This window comes from Antennarius striatus, chromosome 3 (genome assembly GCF_040054535.1).
Source record: "Antennarius striatus isolate MH-2024 chromosome 3, ASM4005453v1, whole genome shotgun sequence".
In the NCBI taxonomy this organism is placed as follows: domain Eukaryota; kingdom Metazoa; phylum Chordata; class Actinopteri; order Lophiiformes; family Antennariidae; genus Antennarius; species Antennarius striatus.
The window spans coordinates 23724713-23751080 of record NC_090778.1 but is presented as its reverse complement, the minus strand read 5'-3'; the positions used below and the strand labels follow the sequence as shown (position 1 = coordinate 23751080).

The window sequence follows — 26368 nt, the reverse complement described above, 5'->3', positions numbered from 1 at the left end:
AGAACGCGTGTAAACAGAGTTTATTGACCGGACCACTGGGCTAATCACACCTGTTCTCTTTCTTTCACCCTTTCCTCTCTTTCTTTCACGGTTTTTGCCTCTCCCATCGTCTCCATGCCTCGCTTCACCTCTCTTCTCTCATTTTTTATCGGGTGGATTAACTGCATTCCCTGAAGTAATCCCCCTTTTCCCCACCTTATTTACTGGAAATACTCTGCCTTTAAATCTCACTTTCTCACTTCAGATTTCCTGGAGGTTGATGGCTTTTCTTGAAACAAAGCAAATTTTATGATGGGCTGGCTGTGTTTTCTTCTCCATGTGGTCGTGATTCAGACTAGTTGTTCGGTTTTTCTGTTTCGCTCAGCGTGGTTTTGAAACACAAGCTGTGGCAAACAAATACGAACATACTGGGTAACTGTAGCAACACTTCTGTGACTGGTGTTGAAAAATACTACGGTGCAAAACAATGTGAGGATTTTCTAATTTTCTTTGGAAATTATGGCCTTAAAGTCGACTGTGGACCCACCTTAATGTCACCCATTGGTTTTTGGGTTTTGGAATCATTTCCAACCAGATCTGAATGCCTGTTCCAGCTGACTTTTGGCGGGAGCCCAAGTTCAGGTGGGACGAGTCACCACAGACACAATCAATCTCACACACATTCACCTCTGTGGTCAATTTTACCTTTATTTTTATTATTTTTTATTGGTTGGAGGAAACTGGAGAACCCAGAGGGAACCCACCAGACAACAATAGAGAAAATGCAAATTCCACAGCCTCCTTGCTTTTGTTGTCACAAACAGCCTTAAAGCTTTCTTGTACCAAAAACCCATAAATCAAATATGCTGAAGGAGACATAAAGCTGTGGATTAAGATACTGAAGTTAAGGGGAATCTTTCATTAGCTTAAAAAAAAAAATCAAAGAGAATTAGCATAATTTTCTTTTGAGGTTTAAAGTCATATTTTGTTTTAAATCCCAGAAAGTCGACGTCTGCTGGCTATTCAAAAGAATGCAGGTTGAAAGCCTGTCTGCATTTACAATTACTTTTTGAAACCAACAAGTTCAGTTCTTTTGCACAAAGTGGCTCTATCCCTCTTAAGCCCATAAGGGCACAATGGCTATAATTAATGAACAGGTGGGTGGATTCACTTCACTTCTCTATCCATGATTTTCAGTTTCTCTTTTACATTTGAGGTAGTGATCTCTAGAGATCATTTAAAGTCTGCATATGAAGTATTTTGTTCACCATCTGCATATTGCATTCAAGAGCAGGCTCAGTTAGGAGCTACAGCAACATCTGTGTTGTTAACATAAAGTTATTCATATTAACGTTTCTGTCCTCTGTCACAGATGGCTCTCCATTCTGCTAATGCATTGAGTTCATTATGTCGCAATTTTCACAAGTGACCATGGAATCATATTTTTATTTGAGTGTTCAATATATGCTGTCAGGATTTTCATCTGTATTAATATTATTAGAAACTCTATGTATTGTCTCAGGCACGGACACTAAGTGGTCGTTCAGTGGATTAGAGCAATTAAAACTGATAAGCTCAATTGTTAAGCAGGGACTGACCATTTATGTTTTACAAGCAACGCTCTGATTGGCAGGTTTTAAGTCCATAATAGGATTATGCGGACCCTGTCACTAGACTATTATTAATTTATTTTGATTTTCTGAAATCATAATCTTTCTTGATTGCGGCTACCTCCCATGATAAAGATGTATCCTGATATGTGCCGGTCTGCCCATCTCTTTGGTCATTCTCCATTACCAGTATTAGGTGTAGTTTCTTGTACCTGTCAAACTGGCTGTTTGTGGATTCGTAATTTTATCAGATTGCCCTGAGCTGCAGCTCATCAGAGTAATGTCACAGCCGAGACTGCAGCACATGAAAGATCACAAATGAACAGGAGGAAAGGGTTTGGGAATCCCAATTGTATGACAACGACTATTTTTTTTTTAATACTAGGCAGTTAGAATAGTAGCATCTTGTGAGTCACAACCAGTCGACAACAAGCGAGTCTGTCGCTGACTTTTACTTTGAAAAGTTAGTCGAGTTATTTGATGAAATATTGAACCGATTGTCAAACACTCTTGTTATCTGTGTTATTTTGCTTTTACATTTCACAATAAAATATATCTACTGTCATCACAGGTCAGTGTTTTATGATGTAATGTTGACCTAAGTAAAAACCTTGAATTCTTGCAGTTAATTTGAACGTTTGTCTTTGCTTTTCCTTCATGAGTTACAACCCGTTCCTTCATTTGATCTATACAATGTTAAATTGCAGTTTCCTGTGATTACTCATTGCTATGCATTAATTATCTCCTGGAATGTTACATGTTTATGAAGACAACTTTTATTCCTTTCCCTTGTGTCAATGTGGAGTTTTGTTACAGTACTCAAAAAAAGTAGTCACATTGTCAGAACTGTCAAAAAATACAGCCGTTGTGACAGTTCCCCATCACCATGGTGCATGAAATTCAGTGTAAAACAGTACTGTCCCTGGACTGTGAGTGTAGATGACATACATATGACTATGATGGTATATAAAGTAGATTGAATGTGTGAGGTAACTGCCCCCTAGGGGTTGGTTGAATTTAATAAATGGCGAAAACATTCAAAATTAAAAAAACAAAAACCAAACACTCACAGAAAGCGAAAGATCCAATGTCAAATTGTAACAGCCTTTAATTTCAGTGTGATAGAAATGGATCTTCACAGCTTGATAGGACAAATAGCGAAGTAAATAACCAATTCTTGGAGCTATAATTCACTTACCGAGGGGACCCAGCAGTTTGCCTTTAACCTTCCCTCTTTGTGTCCAGCACTTTGTATTCTGATATGTTAGTCGTTTACAAGAGATGTTTTTGAATCACAAAGTGGCTTATTTGACCTATCTTCTGTTGTATTTCATTCAAACATCTTTACACAGCAGCAGAAGACTAACAAATAAGGCTTTTTCAGCCAAAAACAAAGCATGCAACATGTGAAGACCAATAAAGATACTGGTTAAAATGACATGTAATAAAAGCCCAACTTTAGATTGTATTCTATATATGTGTTTAAAATTAAATCTGCACATCCAGGCAGACACAGTATGGCCCGATGCTATCGGATAAGTAAAAGAAATAGATGTGTATTTCAGGCTCAACCAATGCAACATTCTTATTGCAGTTTAGGAAAGGTTTTACTGCTAAATTTCATCAAACATATTTTCACCTAAATATAGTTTTCACTCTGGTCCCCCACGAATTTTGGGGTTATTCACAAAACGTTATAATTTTTCTCTTTGGTGTCTTCTCTCTTTCTCTCTCTTTCTCTTTATTTCAGTCTGTTTATTTATTTATTTATGGAACTTATTTTTAGTTTTCTGCTTTGCTGCAGATTAAAGACGCTACTCCTTCCAGTCACAGTACAGAACATTATGTGTGAAGACCATGACCGTATTTCTCTCAAGCGTAAGATATTCACAGAAGGAAAAATATTTTCAGATATTACAAAATATGCCCAAATGACTGTGAGGGGTATTATAGATAACATCTCGGAGAGATGAAGATGCACCATGACAGACTTGCTTTAATCATGTTTTACTTTCTTAAGATTTGCAAATCTCTTGCCTGGTTACATATTCATGAAGCCAAAATGCACCTATGAGTCACCAGATGCTTTTCAGGATTAAAAGACTCATGGCAGCCATAGGTGAGTTTAGAAACTATTAGACATTTGTTGGAAGTTAACCTCCTTTCCTCTCAACTGTTCTTGTAATAAACTTTTATTAACTGCAGCCATATTATTTCAAACCGGCGGTGCTGTAGCGTGTTGTTCTAGTATTTAACTTATGGTAATACTTCAAGATACGAGTTTAATTTGTTTTATGACTGAGCTCGTTGAGTCAAACTAGTCATGAGTCAAACAACATTTCCTCATTTCAGATAACTAAAATGATTGTAATCCACTCCAGCCTTCTAAAAAAGCCCCAAACCCTTTTTAGTTATGAAAACACACATCTTGTATCAACCATTAAACGTATATACTTTGCCTGTGCATAACAAATTGTATATAAGTTACGTAAATAAGTTACAGGTTTCAGCCCCTGTTGTATCCATCTGCAAACTAGCGGTGGTGTCCCGAAGCACTGCTTGTACCAAAAATATGGACAGCGCAATGGCTCATTTCTCAAATAACCCGAATGTTGAGTAGCTCATATTTCGAGGTATTACTCTGTTTAGGATGAACAGAAAGGACTCAAATTGAAATTATACAGTAGGTGGCTACTACTCAACTGAGCAAAAACCTTGTAGAGTAAGGTTATAAATCCAAGCTTCTCTTCATAGGGGAAATTTCTCAAATACTAGAAACAAGCTAATGCAAAACAAAATAAAACAGCAAGATTTAATCAAATCATGTTCATCTGATTATCATAGTGCTACTATGTTATGAACCCTTATACTTTATGGGGAACATATTCCAGTATTCAAAAGACTGGGTAGAAAGCTAGATGAATAATGTGGTGAGGAGTGGAGGAAGATAAACCACAGCTTGATGAGTCGATGGGGATCAGGTATGGAGTCGAGGAAGGCGGTGCGTGGGGTCTTGCAACATGACACATCCAAAGACACAAAGACGAGAAGCGGAGAGGTGCGGGATGAGATGGAAAACCACAGGACGACTCCTAATGTTTCAAATCACAAAGAAATTAGTTTGTGTCACCATTCCTTGCCTACTATTTCATTTCAATTGAATTATTCTATTGATGTATAAAAGACTCCAGGCGCAGGTCATCCTGCGTGGAAGTAAAATGATGGCTTCATCTCGTATTCAGTCTTGTGCTCCTCGTTTCATCGCCATGTTTCTAATTACATCCTACTAAGGAGGCCTGGATATTTGCTCGTTTTGCGGCCATGTACTGAAATGTAATGGCTGAGGAAAATATGTGAAAGGAGATGGCATTGCATCCTTGCAGCGGTTATGGAATCTTGTGGGAAAAAAAGAGGGATGTGGCTTTCTATTACCTGGAAAATAGCCATTTGTTAGGATGATATTAAACCAATCTGTCTATCTTGCTCTTTTGAAGGTCTCCTTCTGACTTCCTTTTATTTATGTCCCTTTGTTATTACACTGTAATTATGCTCCAACTTTTAATGAGTTTGTTTATTAACTTAACAAGTTCTGAGATGTTGTTTGGGGAAAATGAATGAATAATTTATGTCTCATTCTTCTCTGCTAAGAATGAGATTCTAAGGGTTTTCTGCTGCGAAATATTTCTGAAAAACAAGTTTAGTCGAAATATTACAATTATATAGTGTCAGATAAACAGTAACTTCAACTTTGGGCCTCTTAAGATGCACAAATGAACAATCCATTAAAAAAATCTATTCATTCCTTGTTCATTACTGAATTATTACTGACAGGTTTTGGCAATATTAATGTTGCAAATAGACAAAACACCAACAAACAAAATTACGGACTAACTTGAGTTTTCAGTTTAAAACTTTTTCGCTTATTACAAATCACAGAGAAAGTACACTGCAGGTTAATTGTCCTTAAAATCGAACAACAACTCCTCGTGTTCCAGAGTTAGCGGTCTCCAGAGGAGAAACGTGATTTATTCGTCTTAAGGAACTACTTGTCTTTGTTAGGGCATCTATGTGAAGATAGAGTCAAGTAACTCACAAAGAAAATTCAATACATGCTTGTTGCCGATGCATTCAAATTAGGATGAGGTCTTTCTAATTACCCACATGTCTGCTTCAAGGAAATAAATGCACCTTTTTTCGTGTCTTGGCTCTTTCAGATATTAACGAGTGTGAAAGGGATCCTTGCAAGAATGGGGGCGTTTGCACGGACCTGGTCGCCAACTATTCCTGTGAATGTCCAGGGGAGTACATGGGAAGGAACTGTCAGTCCAGTAAGTCGTCATTAATTCTATTGATCGGTTCTAAAACACGACACCTGATTCTGCAGGTAAACCACATTTGGAATGTGTTCATTTTTCTCACACACAGCTATCAATCCCATACTTCAGCCTTGAAAATACAGTATATAGGAACTAAATTCTCTGTCTATGTGATCATTTACTATTTATATAAAGCATGAACCCTCATATTTCAGAACATTAACATATACAAGATATCAGCTGGAAAGTTGCTCTGTATCCACAACATTAAAATTAAAAACCCTTAAAATTTATTATTAGAAAACAAGAATGCATTTTTTCTACAAAAAATGCATGTTGAGATCAAGCCTAAAGAAATAGTTATCTGTGCAAGAAAAACAGAATTGTTGACCATCAGCTGTGAAATGAGAGAACTAAAAACCATGTGCTCAAAAGATTTTCACATCTTTATTACACTATTTCTGCACTTTGCACCTGTTGTAGAAATTGAATTTTAGTGTATCAGAGGACTCACAGTCTTTTTTGTATTTGCAGTCACAGATTAATTCATTAGGTGTCCTGTTTCACTGCAGGTGGTGCACATTTGTTCAGCAACAAACTACAATGTTGACAACAGAGAGCAAAAGGTGATACATTTGCTAGAAGCACTAGAGTCTACACTTTGCTGAAGTTGAATGATAGAAGTCGAAGTGAACTTTGTGAGGGAAGAGTTGCTGCCTGACTGATGTGGTGGAAGATCTATCTAGTCTGAACGAACACATGAGCAGCGTCATTTGTTTAATGATTCATGCTCATGTTCCCAAGTAAATCCAATATCTTTGCAGCGTGTTGTACATCCATTAATTCAGCTTCGGTTCTTTGCAGCGTGTAATTAGGAATATGGTTTATTTGGGTTGTGAACGTGCAAACCTCAGCTTTAATTTTAGAGGAATCTACCCAATGAGATCATCGTGACCTTACTCGGTTCTCAGATTTGAAGGTTCGCTACATCTGCATCTTTTGTTTCCTAGTGAAAAACTATATTTTTTAATGCATCATTTGATTGTATCTAAACTCGATTGTAATATGATGTTGGTTGGGTCTTATGTACACATAGGAATAAGGTGGAACACTCCAAATGTATTTTTATGCAATAAACCATCTAGTTTGACTTGTTTCTTCCACCCACTCTGTGTGTGGGCAAGCTCTGTACACACACAGACACAGAACACACACACACACACACACACACACACACACACACACACACACACACACACACACACACACACACACACACACACACACACACACACACACACACACCAAACACAGAATTTCAGAATTTAGAAGCCATACAGTTTCTGCTTATGCTACAAAACATTGTGAAAATATTGTGTGGACACTGTGTTTGAGCATTGCCTACTTGTTCACTGATTATCTGATTATGTTGAATTAATTACTGTGCCTTCGTTATTGATCTCCATCATCCAATAGAAAGCCAGCAGAGTGAAGAAGAATCACAGTATCATCATCAGGGCATTAAATACAAGGAGCTCTCTCAGCCTTTCCACTCAAACAAATTTGGAACTCTCACTGCTGTAATCACCCAGAGACTTTCAAAATTACAGATTAATACGAGTTAAATGATCGGTTAACAATCTTCTTTTTGAGGGAGACTAATGATGTCTCACCGCCCAAAAAGCATCTTGAGGCTAAGTCAGATGTAAAACTGTCTGCCTCAAGTCAGTCAGTCAACTCAGTCATATACATTTTTTGCTTAAACTTACTTCCACCCTGTAAAATCAAATTTAAACTGACAGCTGTTGATCAAATCAACTCAGTAACCGTAGGTCAGTCAGTCAGAGTGTTTGGGATGATAATAATCCAAAGTGTATTATATCTAATGTTATTTGAATGAATAACGAGACACCCTGTTCTAACTTACTGTATGTTAAGGGCTAATCTGCATTAGCATTAATTTAGACCAACTTTGCCCTCTACCCTCACTCTTACCAACCTTCACTCTTGTTGCCTAACCCATACTATCCCAGCCAATGAAAGCACAGATGTGTTATTCTGAATTCAAAAGTCTAAAACAATAACTTACATGTCCAAGCATACTCCTGTGGAAAAAAACTATTTTCCTGTTTTTGAAGTGTATTTTCACTACAACAAGACATTTTCTGAATGCTTTCACATGTCAAACTGATAAAGATGTTTCTATGTTTTGTTTTGTTCCACAATGCTACCCTCCGGCAGGAAGCTGTGGTCCATCAGGACCAAAAGCTTTGGGCTTCCTCCCGTCTCCTGCTGGCCCCATTAACAAATCACAGGCACCCGCCTCCCCGCTGCTCAGCTTGATTTTGCACATTTAACAGATAATGTTTGGTACATATTTTTACATATTCTCCTACTGCTGCACATCATTTCATAGAATAATTCTTTGCACATAATTGACATACATACCGAGTATGTTAGTAGTGCTACACTAAAAAATTGCAGTGCTTTGATTTTACCAGAGAAGTAGTGGCTGTCCTCTCATCAAAAGATTTGCAGTTTAACATTTGCTTAAAGCTGCATAAAAAGTGTGCAAAAATCCCAAATCTCAAATTTCTCCCAATGGCTGATCCATCGTTGGGTGAATATCAGTGTGAGTGGCTGAGCATTGATAAATCCCAAGGCACTTTGGAGCACTTTGTTGGTCACAATGTCAGCAAGTTGCCTCATCCATCAGATTGGGTGAGTGCGCACTGCATCGTCAAACGTGTTGAGTGGCTGTATAAATGCAAGTCCATTTAGCTTAATCCATTGATGATCCTGTTTAGCGTCATGGATAGGTTCTGTGTTTTTCAGCATCGTATTACTTCCAACAAAGAGATTAGGGTTTTGTGCTGTTACGTCTGAGTAAAACGATTTGGGTTCAGGTACTCCAGTTTCCTCACCGTCCATTCATTCATTCATTCATTTTCCAACCCGCTTAATCCGCTAACGCAGGTCGCAGGGTCGCCAGTGCCTATCCTGGCAGTCTCAGGGCGTGAGGCGGGGGACACTCCGGGCACGACGCCAGTGTACCGCGGAGCCACATACAAACAAACATACATTCACACACACACTCACTCCTATGGTCAATTTGGGACCGGCCAATTAACCTGAAGCGCATGCTTTTTGGAGGTGGGAGGAAGCCGGAGAACCCGGAGAGAACCCACGCAGACACGGGGAGAGCATGCGAACTCCGCACAGAGCGGGACTCGAACCCGGGTCCGCCGTGTTGTGAGGCAGCAGCGCTAACCACTGCGCCACCGTGCCGCCCCTCACCGTCCAAAGACATTCAATATAGAAGATGGTTGTTTGCTTTTCTTTGTAGCTCTGTGAAGAACTGATGAATTGACTAACCAAAGGTCATCTGGGATTGGCTCTAGAACCCCAGTAACCTTTCACAGGATAAGTAGTAACAGAAAATGGATGGATAGGGTGTTGTGGATTGACAACAATAAGGACCTGCAGAACCAATCAGTCATAAATTGGGACGTAAAATTTTTATTTGACACAAAAAAAATATATTAAATGCAGTTGCATTTCACTCATCCTCATTTGATATCTGTGAAAGCACCAAGGCACGGCTGACATTGTGAGTTTATTATTCACTTCTTCATCCCCTTCCTCCTCTGTACGCTCATTAGTATTGGTGAGCCGGCATTAATTTCAGTGGCGCTCTAATTTGTTTAGGCTGTAGGTAGGGCTTGTGGGAGATGGATTCAGCTGTCACATAATGGTGGTGGTGGTGTTAGTGATGTGTGCTGTTACAGGGCTGATGTATGCTGAGGGGCCAGCAGGCCAAGGCCCGGGGGCCGGCCGCCTCGGCTGCTCTGATGGATGACTGGCAGGCAGCTCGTTAGAGGTGGCCCCTCATTTTTGCGAGGTGGAAAAGGACCGTGACATTGCCTCGCGACAACATCTGCATGCTTTGCATGGGAGGTGCCAGAGAAGGACAACTAGACAGATATAATGCTTTGTTGATGCCACCACAGCCTTCATGTCAGGTCACGATGAGGATAAATAGATCCCATTTTCAGGACTTCAAATTCCCTAATTCTTTAGTCTGGCCCTCAGTTTCACACATTCACCACCAATGAGATCTATTTGCCCAAACATTGACAAAATCTTTATGCTTTCTAGACAGCCTATTATACTTTACTTGCATGCTTTGTGTTTAATTCTAAGTGACTGATGCTAACATACTTATACTGGGGTAAAAATGAACAAGGAAAAAGTTCAGTGAAGGGCGGCAGATTATATAGTTAATGTGAATTCAGAAGAGGTCAACAAAAATCACGATGATAATGATGATGGTGATGATGATGACAATGACAAAACACACGTACATGTAAAAATAAAATAAAGAGTGTGGGTCAGGGCAACTGCAAAGAAATAAGCCACACAATATTCTGTTCACCCTGGAGACCTGGCTGAAGGACAAGTCGAACAAACGCAAAAGAGGTGCCGCAGATTTCAGATGAGAGAGAGAGAGAGAGAGAGAGAGGGAGAGAGGGAGGGAGGGAGGGAGGGAGAGAGAAAGAGAGAGACAGAGAGAGAGAGAGAGAGAGACGGAGAGAGAGAGAAACAAGTAAGGGCACAGATGAGGTGAGAGGCTTGATCTCCAGGGGGAGGAGGATCCAGATCTGTGTGACTGGATGAGGCACCAACAGCCAGGGGAGAAAGAGGTCTAAGTGGAAGAAAAGGAGGAGCAAACTGGAGGGAAGGAGGGAGCGAGGGAGAAAACAGAAAAAAGATCTGTCACACAGCTTTATGAGAAATGTTAGCGTAGCTTTAGTGCGTCAGTCTCAGCCTTAGGAGCAGAAAACTTTACACTTAAAGACACATCCTTGTTACTTTAGCTTTGATTGGAATTGATTGCTGGGCCTGCAAACAAACCCGTAGGATTTGAAATCTATATGGCTTGATTATTTTCATACCTTCACTTCACCTCTAATCAAATGCAAGTTGCCCAAAGTATCTGTTTTCATTCTTTATAATTGAATCCTACATATCTTGCTGTGACATAGGAGCCTCTGTATAATTTTTCATTTGAGGATAAACACCCTTAAAATATATAAATACCACTTCTCCTTGAATAAAAAAGATTAAGCGGAGAATTCTGACTTTAATTACTTTATATCCAACACTTAAGCATCCTCCTGCACCGTGGGTTTAAACTGTTCACCTTTTGTGCCTCCCGAAATCTATGAAAAAGACCATTAGCAGTTGGCTACACATCCACCTACACCATCCACTCCTCTGTCTGGAGGCAATGAGTCACACACAAGGAGAAACTGAAGCAAGAGTGATGGGATGCATGGACACATTGGCATATATACGCTTCCCACCTGCCTCCAATGAATCCCTGTGTCTCCACAGAAGTTGTGTCAGGTTTAACTTTATTCCTCATTCCTCTGGAAGCTGGAGATTCCTCTTTGAATCTCCAGCTTCCAGTTGCATTGTCCATCGCCGTGACCACTCCGTGTGGGTGTTAGCGCCAGGTTTTGAAATAGTTGTTCCACTCCAAGTTCAGCTGGCATGAGCATGCAGCACCTCTGGCTCAGCCGAAATGGCCTTGCTCTTTTTTGGGTATTGTCCACATTGTCTCCACATTCCCAACACTTGTTTTAGGCTCTCAAACAGTCATTTAATCATCTGTGACTAAGAGACACACTAATGGGAGAAATCTAATGAGTTCTGAACGTTTTGATATAATGGCCACTGTTCAACACAAGAAGTACAATAAATTAATGGGCACAGCTTTATCACACCAATATTATTTTTTACACCCATTGTCATTAGAAATAAGCACAAGGGATATGATGAGAAGAAACCCACCCACACCATATCCATTCTAACTGAACACAGCGATTTATCAATGAAATTAAACCCTGCATCCAAATAGTCTTTACTCTTACTCAAATGAAACATTTTTCAGGAGGAAAATAAAAGAGAAAAATACAAGCAGAAAATGCATGTGCTGCCACAAACTTATAAATTGTTATTACATCGTTATAACCCTCGGGTTTCGCAGCTTACCACTCTGATGGAGAATTCATTGTCTGAATCTGCTATTTAAGTTCTACCCAAGATCAGCTCATGAATTATTGACATGCTGTGCTGCCAGTTTTTCTTATGCAGTGAAACAAAGCTGCAGAATTACAAAGGTTTCATAGAACTGCAAATTAGTTTCAAAACAAAGAAATACACAACCAAGAATCCTTGCATGTACCCAGGATATGCTTGACTTCAAGACTCACTTAAGCATCTGTTGTAATTAATGCAACACATAACAAACAGCTGTGACACTTTTTTGGAGAAGACTAAATCTGAGGATCCTTGTGTTTGTGCATTATTCCTGTTAGCACATTTCAGACTGACTTTGTGTCACCTCTCAGCTGGTTTGTGTTCCTACAAATTGCAGATATTTTTAAGCAAACGAGTTGCACATTCTTCTGTTCTTCTTCTGTAAAAAAGATGGAGAAATCATTTCCTCTGCACACAATCTCATACTTGTTTATTCAGGCCGAAGCCCTGCAAACACGTCTGATGTCGCTTTTGATGGCTACATTCCCCAGCTGTTTGCAGCTACAATTCAACCCCAGTTAAATGGGTTACATTGTTTTCAAGGCCCACCTGAGTTATAATTAGAAGTAAACTCCACATTCCTCCCCTCTAAATTCAATCTGTCCTGAGCCGGTGGGCTGAGCTGGTGTTAATGGAAAAAGCAGATGTTTTGTGGAGAATGAAGGATTAAGAAAATTTTATGTGGTGTGTCAGTTTAATGCATTGCTATTGTACAAACACCTTATATTCATCTAACATACCAGATGGATGCATGTCTCCTTTTCATCAGTTCCATTTGTGTTTCTGTTATTATTTGCTTTACTGGTTTTTCTGTTTGTTTTTTTATTTTGTGCCTACAATATCTTCTCGATTGGATAAACATGATCAGAATCCTCCTCACCGCAGGTATATCTATTAAGATGCTCTTGATGTGCCAAGATACACAAATCAGGATTAAGAAGGAAAACAAGCTGCTTATAATGAAGGCAGGGCAGAGCTTTTGTCTACATGGTGGCTGCGTCGGAAGTCTTACGAGCAATGATGGGGAAAGGAAGACGTTACATGCCTCTTCAGCTCAGCACCGCTCCTCTGAAAGATGACAACATGAACTAGAAATGAAGAAAAAAAGCTGTTTTTATCTGCAGCAACAACACTAAAGATTTTTCTGTTATATTCATCAATCATAACCACATTAGTCCAGGTGTTTTTGCCAGTTTTAATGTATTTCCTTGTTATTGATGTTTAAATCTGCCCCCTCACAAAAATAAAAAAATTAAAAATCCTGTTTTCTAGATAGTCTTTCGTAATTAAATAGATTTTTGTGAACTCTTAACCTGAGAGTTGCTGTCATGCCTCCCCACTTTAATCCTGCAGACTGCAGGATGTTTAAAGCTCTTAGAAAGCTCTTTGACATCGAGGATGACGCTGTGGCTGCAGCTCCTCAGCCTCAGGGTTCTGGTATTGATGGAGGAGATGAAGGAGAAAACTGTTAGTTCTTTGGATTTAGACAGTAAGGAGGCGAAGAGGAGTCCTCTTGTTGACAGCTGGGACTCGGCGGGACTCTGCAAAAATGAAAACAGGATTTTTCCGCACGCGGACACAGATACATAACATGAATGAAATGTTTTAATGACTGCACAAACTAATGAGGGATAAACTGCAGTACACAACAACTTGATTCCAGAAGCATCATTAAAAAAAAAAAAACCATGAGTGAGGCTCTTATATCTGTCTCTTTCTCTCATCTTGCCTCAGAATGCTCCGGACCACTGGGCATGGAGGGCGGCATAATCTCCAACCAGCAGATAACAGCCTCCTCCACCCACCGCGCTCTCTTCGGATTGCAGAAGTGGTACCCGTACTTCGCACGCCTCAACAAGAAGGGCCTGGTCAATGCCTGGACGGCTGCCGAGAACGACAGATGGCCATGGATCCAGGTAAAGCACTGTAACAGGGGAGGAGGTCGACACAAATACAGCCAGGAGCAAATGAGACAGAGTCATGATTACAGACAGACTTTATTTTCTGGTTTGTCATGGGTTTAAATGTATATTTATTTAGGATCCCTACCACGTAACGTCTCGGTTTCGTTTGATGGTTTGTATAAATTGTTGAATGTGAAAGTTAATCACTGATAGTGTGAAATTGATGGCTCACTTACCGGTAATAAGGAACAATAAAAACTATGGGCTGGGGGTAGAACAGATGCAGGTGTAGCCATGTGTAAGAAACAGCGTGAAAGCCGGTGGCTGTTGGGTCTCCCTTAATGATGGGGATTTGCTCACAATTATTCATCTGTGCCATCTCTTGTTTTGACATATGGTTTTGACATGCTCGCAAATGGAACCGCTCTGGCATTTTCAGCATAAATTGAGGAGACTAATAGAAGCTCCAGAAAGTTTAAAAAAAAGAAAAAGAATCAAAGTGTGGTGCAAAGTATTGTAAAAATATTAAAATTATCCAACACTGTGATGCTTTATAATGTCCTACGCAAATTTTGATGGGCAAATCACTTTGCTTTTAAGAGGTATGTAATTTTAGACACAACTCAGTAGTTACATTCACCATGATTTCCCTATCATCTGGAAAAAAGACTGAATTCAGTGCCAGTTTGGGTAATTTATGTGACCATTTTGGGGCTTCCATCTAAAAAATCAATTTCAGAATGAATGAGATGTTGACAGCAGCAAAGCATTAACACACTCAGGTATGCTCTCACTTAGGTTTTGTTACAGTCAACCTGTGTGTCAAACCATTAGTTCTTGCCTGTTATGACAGTGTCAATAGCCTTCCCAATGGTTTGGGAGTATTGCTGCATATGATGTGTAGTCTTTTCTACTGCAGCACTCCAGTATATTTTAGTTCTCATTCAGTTATGGAATGGATAAGTGATAGTTCTACATCTGCGACAGTCATTTTACTTCATATTATATGGAACCACAAGGCAATTGAAGAAATGAATGATTTATGAGCAAATAATTATTTTTATGACCTTGTGCTGAAACAACTGCAACTAAAACAAATCTCACATGATGTATTGCCAAATCCCACATCTCCAAAAAGCTCCAGTGTAATGTCTTAATCCAATCCTGAGATCACTTTCTTCCCCGAGAGCACAAATAGTAAAAGCCATTATTTAGCAACTTTATTTTTTCATGTTTTCCTCAGCATTTCTTTCACGCAACTCACCTCAGTGATGCTGGAAATGTTGAAAGCAAACTTTGAAGTGGGATGTTATCAGACACTTAATACGCAGTCAGCGAACTGAGAACAAAATATAATAGAAAAACATACTACAGCATGAATGTGAGGCTGCACCTACTGACAGCAGAATAGTGAGACGAGGTTAAAATGAATTTGTAAAAAAGGAAAGAGAGTGAAAGAAACAGCTGACATTAGTGAGAGAAAAGAAGCCTGGTACACGGAGGGGCTGACGAGAGTGGGACATAAAGCATTCAGGCAGTTTGTTTGACTTTAATGATGCCACGTGGGGTGTTGCGCAGGATGCTATAGGCATTGTGTGTTTCTACAGAGGGCCTGGATAATTGGGACATGAGTACAGAGGTGCACAATCGTGTCAGCGTTTTGGGACTATGCTAAGAAGCTAGGGCTGTGGCTCTGTGCTGTTTAACAGTATGGTGTGAGTTTGTATGTTTGTCAGGTGAAACAGGCTGTACTGACAGATGACGACCCAATCAAAGCACAGATCGCATTTGTCTGGCTATTCACAAGGTTTTCCCTGGTGCAGTATTTATCTCTGGATGTCAGCCAGAGTCGGCTCTCTTCCCTTAAGCCTCAACAAATGAATCAAACGCCGAACAACATATCTTTGAATAATACATCACAAACTCGCAGACGGAGTATTCACTGTATATGTGTTTGTTTGTGTTTATGTTGGTTCTCGTGTTTGCGAGTTGTTGTTCACACCTCAGTATAGTGTGAGAATATCAGTTTTCCACAGCCGTCCCACGACTAGCTCACACATAAAATTGCATTTGAGCACTCAAGGGAAATATGCTGCCTGTCTGACCAATATCAGCAAAATATAGCTCAGGTAGTTGTGTCTATGGAATGAAACAATCTAAATTTCTTGCGAAGACTAAGAAATTCTTGAAAATATCTTAATGGAGGATAAACATTAAGTGGCTTAGCATCCAGCTGCTGATCTTCATCGGTGTGTTCACACTCACATGTGCTGATGCCTTTTCATGGAACCTACTTAGATGCAAATTCACTCTCAGTCATTAGACATTTTCATCTCAGCATAAACTTTATCAACAATCTCTTCTCTGATTCAAGATGTTAGTCTGACAAATTACCATCTTACCATAATAATGCGCTTTGATTCTATTTACTACCAAGTATCTGAACACGAGCTATCCTTGGCAGCAGGAAAAATTCCTGAGCTTTATTTAATGCAGCACCTTTAACACCTTTAGAGCTATAAACACAGATGTCCTCCATAACTTATTCATTAGTCTTCCATCCAACAGCTGCGACCGCAGAAGCGCTTGATTCATTGACAGCAATCCGTCTTTTTGTGGTCCGGCAACAACAACTCAGAAGTGCTTTAGAAATGCCTGTGCCCACACCAACACTTTTGCTATTTACAATGACACATGTCCAAATAATATTCAATAATAAAAGTTTACATGCAAAGTCAATGCAAAGGTGTGATTGAACCAAAAATCCCTCAAGCTACAAATTGTTTGGGGACCCAATGATTGAACTCACTGTCAAAAGTGAAAAGTCCCAATTCAAGCAACATTCCACTGGTTCCAGTCACTTGTCACTCAGTGTTGATTGGCTGCAATATCCCCGGAAGTGTCTGCCTTAATCCCAGAACAGACGGTGATATTCACCAAGATCAGAGTGCATCTGGAGAATGCTGCATTCAAAAACCCAAAGGCAGTGCCTCTGGGACTTTCATAGTGGGTAGAAGCTTGCGGCAGTGACAATGTCAGACATGCTGCAACAACACTGGCACAAAGAATGAACTAGATCCTTTTCCGGGTGTGGAATCCAGGAATTGCTTGAATGATGTCTTCAAGGGGAAAAAGGGAATCTGCTGAATTGGGTCACAGCAAGCAGGACCAGGCGACAGCAGGAAATAAGAAAGGTCCAGTGTGAATGCAGTTTAAATTAATATTTTTCAGAGAAACAGTTTTTATCATAGCAATCAAACTCTCAGTGCTAGTCATTCACAAGGCACAGCATGCTCCAGGGAAAAGAAAAGGGTGAATTGGTGAAAAGGTAACAGTTAATGAATAAAAAACTGCCTTTTAAGCACAATTAAATGTATATAATCAAATTCTGAGGGCACAAACAATGCTAGATATGGTAAATGTATTGAATAAAATCAACTGGGTTTATAGTAAATGCTTTTCCTGAAGCTTTTCCTACAAGTACAATTGACTTTTTGTGACAAAAAAAATCCTTTCCTATGCTCTGTTAAAAGAGTTATAAAGAGACACACATCGGAAATGGGTTGGATAGACGGTATGGTCTGCCCACATCTCGAAAACTGATGGAGAGAATACAATTGACTGGAATTTGTCTCATAGTTATGCATCCCATAATAGATTTCTTCATATTTCCAATGTCTTCATTCCTAGGAACACTTGATGTTATTCTTCTATTATTCTGTTATGATAGAGGTTACAGTTTTCAACTCCAGCATCAGCGGAGTTTTTCCGTTAACAGGGAAATCTGTGTCCTTAGACATGAAAGGTCTACTTTTCTTCATGATGGGAAGTTTAGACATTTTAGAGACATGAAGAAACAAAGATAAATTACACACAGATGAACGCACGTAGGGTAAATAGTTGTTTTGAGAAGGTTGATGATCAGTGAACAAACTGACCACAATTGTAGATAGACATATATTTTATGCATTAAATTTGATGTGATGTGTAATATTCTGTTTGAAATTGCATTTTTAAGTTAGGCTTCTTTATTTCCTTCAAAGCGACACATCATCGTGCAATCATCAATATCACCAAAAATTGATAATGGAGCATATTTACATCAATGCCTCGGTCAAAGAAATAAATGCATCACCATTAACACCGAGTTGACAGACGTATGTTTTTGAGTGGTCATTTAAAATGTGAAGAATTACTCCAATTACCCCAGCAGTGACCTTTTAGTGACTGACAGGGTTCCTAATTATTGGGAGACACTCTACTGAGACAGCAGGAGAAGGAAGTAACACCGAAAATACGAAAATTATGTCTATGAGGACGTAAGGACAGTTTCTATATAACTAACATGCAGTTTTGTTTGTGTTTGTTAAGAAATATGGTTTTTTTTTTAGATTCCATAATGCAATATAGTTCTTATAAATTACTCCATTAGTTTTTGCTACTTCAGACAAGGCTGGTGAACATAAACACTTCTTTTCTTGTGCTGGATCCATATGAGCCTCCACTCTAATCTCCTCAGGAGACAGCCTCAAGTTTTTTCATTAACTGAAAAGCAGGGTATAACTTAGCGGGCTCAGGCTTTCTGTCTGAGCTTTTTCTCTCACATATTTTACTTGTAAATTGCCTTATTTCATAGTAATGCTAACATTTTTACACCAGAAAATAAGCTTAAGCACCCTCAGGGATACTACCCTCAGTACGGTCAAATTGTCAACGAAGTTGGACTCCCATTTCTCCAGGATCAGCTTTTGAGTGGTTCATATTCTGAAATAGAAACTTTGCAAACATGAACTGAAATGTAATCTTGTTTCTTTGCAATATCACTGTTAGTTATGGATTGGTTGGCTGGGATATGTGAGTCATACGGTCCACTTCACAAGAGTAATTCCCAATCTTTTTTAGTCTGCATTTCTGTTTTTGGTTCAGCCATTCTAAGTTAATGGACCTTTCCTTAATGCTCACTCAATGCTGTGTTATTGCCGCCCGTCTGTTCTGCAGCTACGGAAAACCAGACGGCTGTGTTTTTATATTTTGTCTGAGGTTGAGCTAGATGATCCAGTGCCCTGGAAATGATGTAACTTTTGAGGACAGTACCAAAATGATGAATGAATAATTGTCAGCAGCATTTAATTACTTCATCTGATTTGTCACACTTTCCCTAGTGTTTCACCATGATAACACCATCTCATATTATCCTCCAATTATTTTTATTTAAATCTTATCACATGTCAATATCCAGACAAGTCAGGTGAAGGTACCAGTGTATATGCATATGAGTAATCCCACACATTACTGCTCCTCAGACACGGCTGCCTCCCCGATGGATGTTGAATTGGAAAGTTGACAACCATCGCCAGCAGTGTGAAAGAAAATAATATTTGAAAAAATGAAGAGGAAGAAAGAAGAAACATACTTTTATTATACCCTTGGGGAAATTATTTTGTGATTCCTGCCTATTTTTTTACACACATACTGTATGTATTTGGTACAGGCCCTGAAACACACACACAAATGCGCACGCACACACACACACACACACACACACACACACACACACACACACACACACACACACACACACACACACACACACACACACACACACACACACACACACACACACTTTATGTGCAGGATCAACAGAAACGTTCTTCCAAGATGCTTGGAGTCACAACCTATCCACAGTCTTCTCAGTACTTGCTAACTGGATCTGTAGCATAAGGATTGATTACATGTTCCATTTGATCACAGACGTTCTGAATAAGATGGATGTCCCCGACAGAAAAGATAGAAAAGGGGAATGAGTTGATTCCCATGATTGGCTTGCTCCCAGTGTTCGTGTGCACACAGATGAAATGCACACATTCAAACTGATATCAACAATTGTTTATATTTTTGTTCCACAGATAAACTTACAGAGGAAAATGAGGGTTACCGGGCTAATTACCCAGGGTGCAAAGCGTATCGGCAGCCCGGAGTATGTCAAGTCTTACAAAGTAGCGTACAGCGACGACGGGAAGACTTGGAGAACGTACAAAGTCAAGGGCAAAGATGAGGATATGGTGAGACACACAAACACGGGTGAACAAGACCACTTTCGATCCCTCCACTCTTTCTCTTTCTGTCTATAATACACAGAGGAAGGTACATGCACATGCACACACACACATACACACACGCAGCGACTGGAGACTGTGCACTCACAGTCAAGGGCAGGGTGGAGGACGTGATGAGATGGCTTTTTAATTAGCTTGCACACACCGGGCCCATCTTGCTGCCCCCTACCCCCCTCCACTTTTATGAGTTCTAGATTGAATTTTTATACTATTTGGGGATGAACAGCGACCAAATAGGCCACACAGCATTCTATCATTCCTGACAGCAAACCACGACTGTCCTCCATTTGGCCGAGCTCCGAACGACCTCAAACCTCCAAACTTCTTTTCAAATTCATCTCCCTGAGCAATGAGTCTGGAATATTTGTGTTAACCTTCTTCATTTTTTGTTTTTGTTTTAGCTGACTGAGTGTATGATGACTGAGGGTTAAACATCTGTACAGCAAGTCCTCTCTGTGATTCACATGGCGACATGACTCATGCATGACCACTGGGGGATTTTTTAATCCACATTGTCCCGTAACCACAATGTGACAGCTCCTGTTTCTTATATGAAAGCACACTTCCTTTTCTCTCCCCATTTTCTCTTCCTGTTGCCCTCTGTCTGCACCGCACACATGCAGTGCATAAATCACTCAAATCTGAGGGTTTGTGTCAGACCATGCCAGGTCATTTGGATAAAACACTCCTGAAGGTATGGTAATATAATTGGAGCACTAATTTAAGCACACTACTGTTCTTATGAATTACGGGCTCAAATGGTGCGGGAAATTGTCTATTTTTCCCTGTAATTCTAGCTCATTGACCTTGAATGAGAGCCATTTGTTAAGTATGGAGCAGACACTCGAGACAGCAACAGATAGGAGACTGCGACAGTATGGCACTGATCTGATTCAACATCCTCCCCCCACTTGCCCCCGCCCGCTCTCACCCCCGTCTGCTGTTTTTTTTGTTCCCTACCACAGATTTTCAGAGGAAATGTTGATAACAACGCTCCATCAGCCAACTCCTTCACGCCTCCCATTGAAGCCCAGTATGTACGCATTTACCCACAAGTCTGCAGGAGGCATTGTACCCTACGTATGGAGCTTCTTGGCTGTGAGCTAACAGGTGAGTGGGCTGAGTTTCATTCTAATGTACCTAAAAAATAATTACCAAACAACCAGATAATTCCCTGCACTCTCTCCTATATAGTTGTGTAATCCCACAATGTTAATATATTAACAGCACTGGCAGCATACTTTTTTTTCGTTCTACATATTTTTTACACTTTATTCTGGTAACCTTTGTACCTTGCTAAACAAAACTGTACATCTTGCACTCTCGGAGAACAGCACTATTTGCATATTTCCTTTGAATGTTTTTTCATGCTTCATATTTACCCTTCTTGTATGTACTTTTATGTTTAGTTTTCACTGTGTTCATTGCTATGCGTGGATGCCATAAGGTCAGGAGGCTTAGAGAGCATGTGTTGGTATTTGTTGTTGCCAGGCTGCTCTGAACCTCTGGGAATGAAGTCGGGCCACATCCAGGACTATCAGGTCACAGCCTCCAGCATCTTTAGGACTCTCAACATGGACATGTTCACTTGGGAGCCCGGCAAAGCCCGTTTAGACAAACAAGGCAAGGTCAACGCTTGGACAGCAGGACACAGTGACCAGTCACAGTGGCTGCAGGTAACACTTTGGAATTTATCCAGCGAATAAACTGTTCTATATTAAACACACAGACTTAACTGCTTTCTCTCAATATCTGTAAGGATAAATTATGCAATAGATGTGCTCTAGATAAAGTTCCTTCGAACTACAAGAAGATGAGAGACAATAAGAGGGATATTTTGGTTACACTTGAACCGCGTGGTTGACGATTAACTATTATTTTATAAAGCCAAAAGAAAGCAGTCGATCGCTCATCACCTCATTAGCCTGCAGTGTTAGCACACATCTCTACGAGGCCACCGGGACAGAAAAGATCAACCAGATCAGAATCGAAATGTTGTCGTTGAGCTTTGTGAGAGGAAGTTGCTACTGTGAGCCATGCTGTGTTTCATTTGTTAAACCGGAGTACGAGCTACCATTTCTTCAAACAACAAATACAAGAGTAGAAAAGATGTTTGAGGAATGTGCTGTGAAGCTGAGGGTTGAACTGCTGATATGTAGCTGTTATAACTGACAGCACTTCCTCGAATTTCTGTAAGTGTCAGATTTCTACTGTATTCATCATCTGTACTCAGTGGAGAATAAATGCTTGTGCTCCAATAAGAGTATTACTTAAAAGTACTACCCCTAAATAAGTATAAGCAGGGTTATTAGCAATAACAAACAAGGCTGATCGTTGCATTTCCTTGTGCCAAAGGATTAGCGCTCACCTCCTGAGCAGAGGGATTGATGGTGTGTGTCTAGTAATGTATGCCAACCGAATCAATTATTATTATTTGAAAGGAAAATAAATCATTATGTGTCCACAGTGGAGAAAAGTTGAAATCCATTTTCTGATTTGCTACAGGTATGTTTTGTTTTGTTTTTTTAATTCCTGTCTCGTCTGTTGTGGAGGAGTTTAGCCTTGTGATCTGAGGCCAGCACCCCAGAAATTATTTGGAAATTGCCAATATATTTGTTGTCATTACATTAACTGATGGCTGAAAGCCATTTCTCTATGGGAACACGTGTGCCTAACAATATGAGAGATTTATGAATGCCCAGGGAGTTTGTGATGCATATCAACCGGGATTCAATGAGAGCCAGCCGTGCCCTCACGTGTGGCCTCATAATGACATTTTTCCATATCCGTCTTTTAAGATAAAAGGCAGTAAACGCTCCTCGCTTTTAAAGTGAGAAGCCACATCTCACTTTGAGCTGGAAGACTAATAGCATAGGAGAAATCATCATCTCAGGAAATTGAAGATCAGAGGAGTTTCTTTGATTTCTTGGCCTTCCCGCTGCACCATCTCCTTGGTGGTGACACAGTTAGCACTCTGTAGTCGCACAGGCCATTATTCGATTATCCAGGTCTCGAGTCAGGTATGTTTTTATTATGCTGAAAGCTTTTTGCAGGGCGCAAGATCTATGGAGGGCCATCTGGGTCGGAAGAAACTGGTTCAAAGTCAGGTCCAATCAAAACTACTACTAAACAAAACTGATCACTTGGGATAAAGAAAACTTGTGGTCTCATATTACAGGACAGAATTGTGGCTCTAGAAACGTAAATGAGAAAATCATGAAGGCATATTACTGTAGATATATTGGTTTTGAAAAGCAGAAAGTAAGAGTTACGCATTTTAGGGTGTCTTTTCACTATTACAATGAAACAGGTTGAGCTCTCCAGCTTCTTTACATTAAGGATCTTCTAACAGTCCCTTAACTCCAACCATCAGTGTCTTCTTATAGACTGGTTGCCATGGAAAATAAGTGATTCTCTGTGACATTAAATTACTTCAAGCCTTAAAAATGAATGGAATTAAGCAACCCTAATGACAAATTAAGTATTTCTATTAATCAGAGACAAGTTCTCTGGTGTGCAGTTGGAAAGAATGTCGAACTGGATTTTTTTGTAGATCTCCTTTCAACAGCTAAGCCTGCAGTCAACGACTCATATATTGATTTTGTCTCTTACATTTCTCTATTTTCTGGTGTTCTACATATTATATTTGTTGATCATTTTTCATCATATGGTAGAAGAGATTAAAAAGACACTGTAAAATGAAATAAACACTGAAGTGCTCACATGGGAATGAACTAAAGTTAGTCTGGACCAGACAGAGCTGCATAGAGGGAGACTGAACCAGAATCTTTTAAGATGTCTTAAAGCTTACTGAGCTGCCAAGAGCTCCAGCTGGCATAAGCTGATTAGTTAATTATGTATCTTAACATGGACATGAAATTTCAGCATCTCTAAATGCAACATGTGCACAGCAAATGTTCTTAAGTGATGTTTCAACACAACGGAGGTTCTTTATAATGGTTAACGTTCAGACAAAGAAGTACACACGGCTAGAAAAAAGTAATCTTGTAACTTCATCTCACACAGCAAAATTGCATTCAACAAAGTACTTTGCAAGGATTCACTCTCATAGTGTTGAATTCTGAATAAATTTTGTGTCATTGAAATCCAATATGTTCCCATAAGCAGCTTCACCCACAGAAAGTGAAGAACAAGAGAACTTTAAATTTGTTTTTTTATTGTTCCCATATAGGAAAGTACTTTGTTCAGGTGCTCTTAAACTCACCATCATCTTTTCTCTTTCTCATCCTTTTGCCATGCAGCATATAGAACATCTGCTACACTGACACTGCTGGAAAGTATTTGGGACCATGTTCGAATAACATATTGAAAGTAAACATACATGTCGTACATTAATCCTATTTATATATGTGCCTTGAATTAGACTAATTGACAGTAATCAGAGACAATCAGTCTTGTTCGTTAAAACTCTTTAAATCAAAAGGCATTCAGTAGCATGTCTCAATAAGCTTAGCATGTTTGCAATGTGTTACTTACATGTTGACTATCTAATGAATTTCATTGATGGACTTGTGAACCTGGTGTAAATACTCAAAATTTTGTTTTCAGGATTTGGTATGTTAATAAAGCGCTCTTAATGAAAGTCTGGTGAAAGATTACAGGTCTCTCTTGACAAACGTCAAGCCTCACATACTTATAAGCTCACAAATCCCTGTGGCAAGGCATTAGAATAAGAAATGGGCTTTGAGTTTGCTTTGGTCGGTTGCAATCTTTAAGCTTTGTACACAAGACTAAACTAAATACCAACCCTTTAGTTTGGCTGTAATACAGTGGAAGGTTCCATTGAGCTGTAAGCTAGTGCTGTGCAAACACTTTGCTGCATAATATATTTATCACTACATCCACTTGCTATTGTTATTATATTTTATGAGGAAATTTTAAATTTCTGTCACAGCGATCAGACAAATTCAAAAGTTGATGAAGTAGTTTGGGATCATAGACGTTGCCATGGATATATACATGTACATGACATGACTCAAGCATACAACTTAACCTAATATCATAAGATGTCCAACAAAGTGGACAAGAGAATTCTGGGTTTTAACATTTTTGGAAATGTGATGGATAGTGAAAATATGAAATATTTTATATCATATGAAATATTTTAAGTCATCTAGTCACTTTTAAACATTTTGCAATTTTACAAATATATGTTAGAAGAATGCTTTTGAGTATATAGTCAACATTTCATATCAACAAATCAATCTTTATTTACAGTAGAGTGACCCCTTTTTCACATATAAACCCCTCACCAGACAAGACCCGACATACTGATGCTGTGCAACAGGGAGCGACAGTTACAGGTCCTGGTTCTGAAGCTCCATGTACAGACGGACCTGCAGACTGAGACAGATAGAAAAGAACAGAAGGAGGGACAGACAAAAACTATGTGGAAGAAAACACATTAGTAACGTGTATTGATGGAATGTGAATATACAGATAGATAGGAGGAGGAAGACGGATGAGCTCAGTGTGTTTCTAGGCCTGAAGGCCTATGACATCATAGCTATTGAATGAATTACCTATAGGCTTTTTTCAAAAGGAAAGTCGTCCGTTTATCATTGAGATGGTGTCCGCCTCACAAACCAAATCAGGGAGCTGATTCCACCTTTTGAAAGCTTTGCCCCCAGTCTGCTTTTAGAAATTTTTGGAATTACAAACTGACACTTTAGGACCACAGAGTTCTAGTTGGGCAATGTGGCACAATGACCTCTTCAAAATGTGGTGAGACCTAGCTATTAAGGGCTTCAAAAGTGAGAAAGACGATTTTATATTCTATTCATTCTTTAAAAGGGAGCCAATACAGAGATGCTAGGACAGGGGAAATGTGATCTCCTAATCTGGTTGTGTTAGATAGGAAGCTGCTGCGTTCTGGATCAGTTGAAGATGTTAAATCGACTTGTTGGTGCAACCTGACAGTAATGAATTGTAGTAAGTCTGAAAGTAACAAAGGCATGGACTACCTCTCTCTCTCTCTCTCTCTCTCTCTCTCTCTCTCTCTCTCTCTCTCTCTCTATATATATATATATATATATATATATATATATATATATATATGTATATGTATATATGTATACATATATATGTGTGTATGTGTGTGTGTATGTATATATATATATATATATATATATATATATATATATATATATATATATATATATATATATATACATATATACATATATATAAAATACACCATCTGTGTATAATTACCAGCTTTAGAGAAACATAACACAAACTGTCACTTGACATTTATGGTGGAACATGCATCGCTTTATTTGTGGCAGTGTAAATGAATTGTGGCCGGCAAAGGTTAG

General features: G+C 39.3%; 1 protein-coding gene across 2 annotated transcripts in view; it reads left to right on the top strand.

The window, feature by feature from the left end:
• The window catches only part of edil3a (EGF-like repeats and discoidin I-like domains 3a), a 100620-nt gene that overhangs the window by 51982 nt on the left and 22270 nt on the right, over window positions 1–26368 (top strand). For both annotated transcript variants that reach the window (XM_068311043.1, XM_068311042.1), the window contains 5 exons: window positions 5804–5917; window positions 13745–13926; window positions 19821–19976; window positions 20996–21140; window positions 21522–21706. In XM_068311043.1, coding sequence (XP_068167144.1) covers window positions 5804–5917; window positions 13745–13926; window positions 19821–19976; window positions 20996–21140; window positions 21522–21706 — 782 coding nt within the window. The remainder of the gene's footprint in view (window positions 1–5803; window positions 5918–13744; window positions 13927–19820; window positions 19977–20995; window positions 21141–21521; window positions 21707–26368) is intronic.